Source organism: Tetrao urogallus (assembly GCF_951394365.1).
Source record: "Tetrao urogallus genome assembly, chromosome: 2".
Classification (NCBI taxonomy): domain Eukaryota; kingdom Metazoa; phylum Chordata; class Aves; order Galliformes; family Phasianidae; genus Tetrao; species Tetrao urogallus.
Window position 1 is genome coordinate 16069762 of NC_136814.1, and position 9779 is coordinate 16079540.

At 43.4% G+C, this 9779-nt stretch overlaps 1 protein-coding gene across 1 annotated transcript; it reads left to right on the top strand.

The window, feature by feature from the left end:
• Window positions 1-8: 8 nt before the first annotated feature.
• Window positions 9-3524, top strand: MORN2 (MORN repeat containing 2; the record flags this gene model as incomplete). Its single annotated transcript, XM_079532557.1, has 4 exons — window positions 9-48; window positions 474-580; window positions 1547-1683; window positions 3422-3524. Coding segments are annotated over 4 exons (387 nt in total), but the record flags the coding sequence as incomplete, so codon positions are not given.
• Window positions 3525-9779: the final 6255 nt, after the last annotated feature.

Below are 9779 nucleotides of genomic sequence, written 5' to 3' on the forward strand. Positions count from 1 at the left end.
CTGTCGTTTTTAAAGTATCTTTCACGTTCCCAAACAAAGAAAAGTATGGTAAGACAGTCGATAGGCACTAATTCCTTTCTTTTTTTCCATTTTGCGTGGTATGAGAAAAGAAGAAATCTGGCCTTTGGGGATGTCAGCTGGTGAGCCCACAGGTCACCTGAACCCGCCTCCCCCCCGAGCTCCCTGCACCGAGGCAGGATCACCCTTAACCCTTCAGGGCGTTAAAAAAAGGTGCCACTCCCGCGATGGTCCCCGGGGGTTGCTCTGCCCTGTGCCCCCAGCACTGGGGCTCCGTGGCGGCAGAGGAACAGCCCTGAGCTGCTCTGGCTGGCCTTGCTCATCCCACCTGCCCAGCTGGGGTAGCCTACCTGCAGATGCAAGATATGCCCTTCAGGAACTCGTAGTTGCTTTTTTGTTGTTGTTGTTGTTGTCTCAGTGATGTTTTAACTGAAAATACCAGTTTCTTTTCCTAGAAGGGGAATGCAAAAAGACACCTGAGGGTTTGTTGCAGAGGAATGGGCTTGGAGTTCATACCAGTGCCAACGGAATGATATACATTGGTAACTGGTTAAATGACAAGGTAATTTTAAGTATTCCTTCATTTCAAACTTTGGGCTTGGAATGTCTCAGTACACCTACTCCTAGATGCATGGAAAGGACAGCCATTACCTGAGAAGGACCAGATCAACACCAGGCTCTTCATCCACTGGGGAATCCTGGCAAAGCCCAGCCTGAACGCTTCAGGCACGTGGAGTATTTGGACACCTTGCTGCCTCCAGAGGCTCCCGCAGATACACCAGTCACTGTTGGCCCTGCTGAAACACCATGGCAGTGGTGCCCTGCTGATGGGCTGCGTGTGCACAGTGGGCTGCACACAGCCTACCTGTGTGTGTTTGTGCACCCCACACACACTTCCCTTGACCAAACAGGAGAGCTCTGATCATCAATACGTACACCACTGTCTTTGGCTGTCCTTGGTTATTGAATTCCCCAGATGAATTATTAGGTACACAAAAACTTCTTATTTTGCTGATAATGGAGAGATCTCTGAAATAAATAAGAGACAGAAGTTAAAAAACAGCATCTTTATTAGACCTAGTCTATCCTTTTCTCACCCTTATACAAGAACATATGCTACAAAAATGCTTGGCTTAATGGCCGAGGCTGAACAAATGAAGATTTGCTCTGCCTTGATCAGAAAGAAATTCCAGAAAACATAATTAACCCCTCAGGCTGTCAGAATAGATGAGTTATTTGTATGGCTGGGGACAGCAGTTCCCTGCTGCACAGATTATAAAGGTCCTGTGGGACTATCAGGAGAGGAAAGATTTAATGGATGCTGTGGCTGGCCAGAAACTCTAAGCTGTTATTTAAAGTGCTTGCAGAGGTACGAAACCTGTCTAAATCTTAAGAAAACAGTCCTTTCCACTTACCTGAATGGGATAGAAGGCCCACAAGTAGCAATCTGAAAGAATAGTGTCATAAAAGGAAATAATACCATAAGAATACACATTAACCTTTATCCATCATCTCTCACTAAATGCAGATGAATGGTACTGGAAGGCTAGAACATCCTTCTGGGGCTGTTTATGAAGGCGAGTTCAAAGACAACATGTATCACGGGGCAGGAACTTACACATTTCCAAGTGGAGCAAAGTACATTGGACCATTCAATGAAAACAAGTACGTTTGAAGCAGAATTTTTTTCTGTGAGTTTTGATTTCATAAGGTACGAAGTCAACGTGAAATTCACCCAGCATGGGAGTATGTTTCCCTTGCTACCACTGAAACTTGCACTGGCTACCTGAGATTGCAGGTCCCAGCTATATCCACCTCATCAGAGCAGTCAAAAGCCAGAGATTTGATCCCAGTCAACAGTTTTCAAGATGGTTATTACAGACACCCATCTGGTTTTGTGTTGACAGGTCTCCATGAGTGACCTCTCTGTCAATTTTGCTAAGTTTGATACAGATTTTTCTTTAAGTATCTCCTCAGTTGAGTATCTGTAATAAATCAGAAATATATATGCATAGTTCAAATACAGCATTTATTCTGAAAGCAGCCCTGCCTTGCCCCGCTGACCAAAAAGAACAGCCACAGTAGTACAGAAGTAGGGCTAATTTTTAAATAATTAAGACACTAAATGAAGTAAGCATTTGCAGAACATACCTGAATACAAAATGGGAACCTGTATATTAAACTCAAGTTTTTGGTGGAAAGTTAAAGACATTTTACACTACTACCTGGCATGTGAACATTTGCCACAGAGTTGCTGTCCTTTGTGGTCATACTAAATGTCAGATGTGACTTCTATGTGAAGTCTAAAACTGTGAATACCCACCACCATAGCAAGGGCATTCAGCACCAGATCACACACTTTACAGTTGGTTTCTTTCATCTTAGGGTAACCTCTGCCCCTGCCCTCCTGGGAAAATGCAGCCCAGTGCAAAAGGGCTGGCAGCAACAAGTACAGAAAAACTAATAGCACTGCTTCAAACCTGTGATTTTATTTAATTAAAACACTGCTGCTGATGCACCCTGCTTTTCCTTTCTTGACACTGGTTTCTGATCATTAGCACATGGTGCTCTCTGGCAGCCCAAAGCAGGCTCTTTTGCCAGGCTTCAGGATTGCTAGTTTCCACCTACTCACACAAGCTAAGTGTTAGTTCACCAGATCACTGTAGCTTTCATAAGAGAACACAGATAGGCAGCACCATGGAACTCACTGTGACTGCTGGGTGTCTTCATTTTCAAGGGGAACAAATCTCCAGTAATTGGTTTTAGAAGTTATTTCCCCTCATTTGCAAGTGATGCTGATATACAGACATCTCCTCTTTATAGCAGTTCTCAGGTATAATGATGAGCTTGGTCACAGCTTTCAAAGATCAGCAGAAATAAATGATTTATGAGTACTCAGTTAATGTGGCAGTTACTTTTCTTCCCACTGGAGGCTGTAAATCCTTGCACTTTCTCATAAAAATACATAGGACAGGGAAAGGTTAGGAGAAAATGATTTATTACAGCTGGCTGCATACACTACACATATCTTTAGGATACCCTGCTGAAAGTCAAGATAAATGTGATAGGACTCAAACCCTGACAATTCCAAATCAAGATTAGGACTACTATTATTTTCCAGTACAGGCTACATGCTGGCAAGATGTTGGTGTAAGTACACTTTTGCAAAGGAGTGTGTTACTTGGCTGTAACCAAGTTCACCTGTGCTATCTATGTGCTTCATAAACCTTCCTGACTTGTAAATCAAAACTTTTACATGTAGGAGAAAGTGAAGGCAGGTACTTGGCCTAGACTATGAGCGTTCTGATTCTGGCAGTTTGCTTATCCAGCTTGTGCACAGATCACTGTGCTGCCACAATCTGACTGCATGCTTTATTAACAGGCTGGATTTATGTTGTTACAGGATGGAAGGTGAAGGAGACTTCATAGATGAAAATGGAGTGGTGTGGACTGGCACATTCAATGGCACAAAAGCAGCAGGACTGAAGCATAAGCTGAAAATGTAGCTATTTGGCACTGTCAAAAGCTACCCCATTTGATCTCACTCTAGGTTCAACAGCTGTCATTGATTTCTTCATGTATTCATTAAAAATTATGCCTTTGGTCACTGGTAAATAAAATACAGTTATTTTTCTTAGCAAATTGATCAGATGAAGTAAACAGAGGAATGGGGTTGAATAGGTTAAATTTAGAAGTAGAGCAGTTAATTACTGGAATTTTTTTTTTAATTTTAACTTGACCTAGGAATTTCTTTCTTGCTGGGTTTCAAACAACATGTATCAGCAAACTAATCCTAATTTACGCTCAACTTCTCTAATTTTTCCCTGGAAAACAAACCTGCCAACCCACAGAAGCCTTTGGATACACAGTGCTTGCATTTGCATTAAGCGTGGCACTGCGCAGCGGGATCAGGACAGAGAGCAAGTGCAGCTGCAGCATGGCAGCTACTCCTCCCAGGACAATCCTGCACAACCCAGGCTCCAGCAGTACACTGCTCAAAAACATGTGCCAAGGCTATTTTTCTCTGGGGGGGAAGTGGGCAAGTGAGCTCACAGGGAGCTGACTGCTGCCACTGCTAGCACAAGGTCTAGTGCAATAAAATAAATATGCTTCTATTTTTGTTTGGGTTTGAAAAATTGCTTTCTATACCAAAGTATTTAGATTTGTAGCGCAAAGAGACCTTTGAAGTACAAACTCACATGAGAATGTTCGTGTTTATTCTCCATGAAGGACCTCTCTGTCAATTTTGCTAAATTAAAAAAAAAAAAAAAAAAAAAAAAGCACATCAGCACTGTCATGAAAAAATATGCATTTAGTCTTTGTTTGCCAGAAGTTTAGTGGAGTTTTAGTAAACATCTGCCATTGCCTCCATCCTCAGACACAATGAACAAAAGGTATTCCTTCACATATGCCTTCAAATACTCAGCTCATTTTGGTATGATTTGGAAAAATCTTGGGCTTTTGTTTTCTTAGCAAAATTGAAAAGGCAGCACATTATCAGCACACAGAAACATAACTGCTCATTGCTCGTTCTGACAATATAACCCCATGGGTTGCACTTACAACTATTCTTCAGAATTGCCATTTTCCTGTGCTCAATTTTGTTGTGTTTTGCTCCTGGAATAACAAGGTCCCCAAAAGAAACATAGTGTCCCTGTATTAAGCCCTCAACTTCAGAGGCAGCGACATCTTCCACAGAGCTTCCATGAACCTGTGAGGTTGTCCTTTCAGCTCCTTAGCTTCTTCAGCTCCTTAGCTCCATTTATCACCTCCTTTTATCAGTGCTGCATGGTAATTATAAGACTTAGGTACTGCTGTTTCGTTTTCTGCCTGAAGGTATCTTTTAAGCTGACACTTGCCTTTCAGTGAGAACTTATTCTTCCTTTTTCTACTCTTTCCCCTCTTTTATGCCTCTGCTTTGGAGTAACCCATTGGACTAGATCAAGTCTTTTCCTGTCACATCTGGCCATGCATCACCTGCTTTTTCCCCGTGTTTTCTTAATGTTTTCTCCATGCCATTTGGCACAAAAAGCCCTACAGGTCCTTAGTGACTAAATACAGACATGGAGGGCTGCTGCCTCTCCCCCTACCCTTCCTCCCTCAAACATCCCTCAAACACTGTGCTCCCACCTTCCTTTTTTTTTTTCTTTTTTCTTTTTTTTTTTTCCTCAAAGGAAACTTGTCATATCTAACAAGAAGCAGAAGGTTCACAAATACTGGTGGTTCCTGCTCCGCTGCCCTGGCTACTTTGCTCTCAGCCCAGAATGAAAATATGCCCAAGCAAGACAGTGTTTTGGCCCTACCATCCCTAATGAGGCCATGCAGGGGAGGGTAGGGGGGTAAGGGTGTCAGGAGGAGCAGGGAGGAGCTGGTGTTCTGTGTTGGCTGCCTTCCTCGGGTGCCATGGGAGGTACTTAGCAGTCCCTGAGCTCGTCTAGGTAGCACAGACCACAGCAGTACCCAGCTCATAGCACACAGCCCTCTCTGCCAGTCACTTTACAAGGCTTCTCACACTCCCTTTGCAGCAGTTCTAATTAGGAAAGAAAAAAGTCAGTATTTTCTCCTTCCAAGTGCACAGTCCTGATTTTTGCATGGGGATGCAAGGATGTGACCCGAAGATTATATAATTAGAAGGCATTTGTTATGCCTGCATTTCAAACCAGTGATTAGCATGTGACAGTCCCATCCTGGGAAACATCAAGCCACCATTGCTCTCCTTTCTTGCACAGTGTAATTCCCAACTCTGGTAACCATCAGTGCTGACGGCTCTTCAACTTGCCTGAGGTAAGTTTAAAATGTATGTGGCATGGGATGAAGTGTGGGATTAGTAATGCCATTTTTCACATTGCTGGATAAAGAATGAGCTGTAGGTATTTCAAATGCATGTAAAGTGGTATAGAAAATATTTTCTATCTTCAATGCCCAATTATTTCCAGCTGATTTCTTCTAGGACTGTGAATGGAAATCCAGCTTTAGCATGCTGGAGAATTTTGTGAGGCTGCATTTATATTAAGGGCTACAGAAAGAGAGGTTAAGAAGACCTTCTTTGCTTTTACTGTTTAAGAGCTAAATTGGGGTCTCTTGCTAGCTTGAAGTATTTGAATGACAGCGGTGTTAGAATTAGCTGGAAATAAAGCATGATACTGATAAAAGTAGATTAATGATTTTTTGCTCCTCTAAGGAGGACTGGGGTTGTTCTCAAAGTGGGATATTTAAAACAGACAGCAATCTCCGCTGGCAGGATTGTGAGACAGACCCCAGGAAGATCCCAAGTTGTTTTTTTTTATTTGGAGAATTGCATGTGTTTAGCAACATCTACAGACACAGAAAAAGTGTGTATGGACTCCCCTGCATTGTTCCTCAATTCATGATCCCATGACAAGGTGGGAGAGAAAGTCAAATAACTAACTGATGTCCATCAGGGCAAAGCTGTTAATTTACCTGACTATTCTCATGCTGATGCTTGGGGCATTTGGTCTGTTTAACAAGTGATCCTATGTACAGTTGATCATTTCTCCAAGGTGTGTCATTCCACACTGGGGAAAGCAAGTGAAGGGGGAACACAGCCACACACAGCCTGCACAGGCTGATGGACCTGCTTCCTCTCCATTGCCCATGCACACAGACAGGGCTCTCATCCTTGCTTTGTCTTAGTGACAGCTCCCTCCTGTCTTTGATCCTGTGCCTAGGCATAACTACACAAGGTGATTAATGGGTCCTCCTGGTCCTCCTTCTCCCTTGGGGGATCTCATGGGAAACAGGTTCTCACTCAAGGCTCTGTTAACTTTCATGGTTGCCTGCTCTTCTGCTCCTGAAAGATTCCAGGGCATCATTCTTTGCTGGACAGTGGTGGACACTGCCATGCTGATCACTGATGGAGAAGTGGCATTCAGCTTTGGTTCTTGGGCTTAGCAGATTTTGGTGCTGGTGAAAGATAGGATCATAGGGGAAAATACTTCCTTCTGCTACAGTAGAGCAATCTGGTGGATTTAACACTCTGCAGCTATTCAGGGGAGGTTCAGGCTGGATACTGGGAAAAAATTCTTCTCTGAAAGAGTGGTTGGGCACTGGAGCAGGCTGCCCTGGGACGTGGTGGAGTCATCTGGCAGTGTTTGAGAAATGTGGAGATGTGGCATTGAGGGACATCGTTTAGTGGGCAACATTGGTGGTAGGTGGATGGTTGGATATGATGATTTTAGAAGTCCTTGCCAACCATAATGATTCTATTCTCTGGTCTTGATGAGCAGCAGGAAAAATGAGTTTTAATGCTCAGCTCTGAAGAAACAAGCATCCTTATATTTTCTTATGCCTAAAGCGGGGAGACGTGGGCTTATGTTGCAGGCAGACTGCTAGCAGCTTTGTATGATTGCTTCTTAAGCCTATCCAAAGGAACACTAACATCTCCTAGCTACTTATTGATGAGGAAAGTGCTCTGTGGTGGGCTGGCATGCCAGGCAGACCATGGATTTGCTGTAGGTAAAGGTCTGACAGTGGTTTACAAAATAGCCCCACGGAGAATGTGCTCACTGCTAATGTGCACATGCATTTATATATGTGCACATGGGAAAGGAATAAAGGAGTGGGGCTTGCTTGGTATTGAGAAAAGAAGGTGAAGGAAGGGGATCCTCTTGCTGCTTTTAGTTGCCTTAAGGGGATTATAACAGAGCTGAAGTCCAGACTCTTCCCAGATGTGAACAGTGAAAGAACATAAAACAAGTGACATGAGCTGCAGAAAATGGAAAAGTCCCAGTTGGGCATAAGGAAAAAAATTCTTCCCTAGGGTACTACTAGAGGACCAGAGAGGCTGCAAGGCCTCCAGTGCGAGAGGTACTCGAACTTCATCTGGACACAGCCCTGAGCACCCAGTGTAGCTTCGCATTAGCCTTGATTTGAGCAGGAAGCTGGACCAGGAAGGAGGTACCTGCTCACCTAGATGCTGTGTGAGCTTAAGATCATCAGAGTGAAGATTTGAACAAGCAGCTCACACTCAAGGCCTCAAGGGCAAACCCTAGTTCTATTTTCCAACACTTTCTGGCATCCTTTAGGAATAAACGAGACATTGCTTAGCCAGCTCAGGCTGATCAAATTCCTTGTCCCAGTGAGGACAGGGTTAACAGCTTCTCCATCCAGCAGTCAGAAGGGGCAGAGGACAAGCACTTGCATCAAACCACAGTGAGGTCTTGTTTGTTTTAGTAATGAGAAAGGACTGACTACTTTTCCTCCAGCAATTCAAAAGAAACAGGGGCAGATAGGCAATGTTATACATTCATGGAGTCCAGCAGTGAGTCCTTAAATGCTGGAAAGTAGCCAACATAAGGCAATTATTTAATGTAACAAAGAACCAAGGAGTGACTCAGGAAATTGCAGGCTGCAGCTAGAGGACATGTGAAAGACAGCCATCCTAGAAAAAAGAGGAAGATTTTTTCTGGACCCATTTAACCAAGGTCAACCTACTTTGCAGTGTGGTCATGTAGCAGAGCTCCTGGTGGTGCCTGGAGCAGGAGGGCATGGTGGCATCCCTGAGGTCCCAGTTTCAAAGCTTCACTCCTGTGCTCTGCAGAGAACAGAAATCATGCTCAAGCACTGTCCTTGTCTGCATGAGTGTGATGTGGATATTCCTCAGTCAGCTCTGCATGGTTCTCCCTGCAACTGTTTCCAGTTTCCTCTGTAATGAAAAATTTCTGTAAATACCAGGAATCCATGGTATTTTTACAACCCAGAAGATAACATGCAATGGCAAGAGTTCCCCTTCCAGTCTTATATGCGCCTGAGTTGAAAATGCATGAAATCACAGGGCAATGACAGGCTCTCATAAAAGCTGTTAATCTACGAGACTTACTTCTCTCTAGCTACTCCAGGGAGGTTATTTTTCTCCACATCAGACAAACCTCATTCTTTTTACTGACCCAAGAGACATTACCTGTGGCATATCAGATGGGGGGATGCCTCCCGTGAGTTACTCCTCATTAAGCGCACTGTCCCTAATGACAACTGGAAGTTTCCTTGTGTCACCACAGACGTTCTTCATATCACACCCCTCACTCTGAATCACTGCTGCGAGTCTGACTGCATAGACTGCATTGCTCCTGTTGTGCTGGGATAGGGGGGGCTGCAGAAGTGTGACCTAGACAGAGACACGTTCTGAGGTCTCAGGTGACTTGGAGGAGCTGGTCTAAGACAAGAAGCAGACAGAATATGGTAGAACAGATTGATAATTCAATTCTGGCTTTTCCTCACCTTGGGTGCCCAGCACTGCAACCTGTTTATTCGTACTTTTCCCATGCATTACAGTTCCCTAACTTCCTTGTTTAAAACTGTGCAGCTATATGGGTTAGTTTCTCCTTTTTGTCTGTTGGGAACTGTTTGGATACACTTTCTAGGAGAAAAAAAAAAAGCATAAGAATTTCACTGTGTGATACTTTCCCTCAGTTTCAGATTTCTCCATCCTTCCTCAGCATACAGAAATGTTTTCTTTTCCCTCCACAAAGGTACACACCCATGACACTCACTCAGTAAGCAGCTGCATGATGCTGCCCAGCAGCTGAGGGTTGAAACAGCTGTTTCCAGTTAAGATAGCATATCAATATAATTAATTCCATACTGATTACTGTTAATTACTAAGAGTTAACTATTATATACTATCGCATATTGCTATAACTGCTACAGTAAAATACTAATAACTTAAAAGTAAAACAATTAAAAATATGTGTTTTTCTTAAAAAGAAAAAGAATTTCTAGAAAAGGCTGTTTTCACTGAAAAT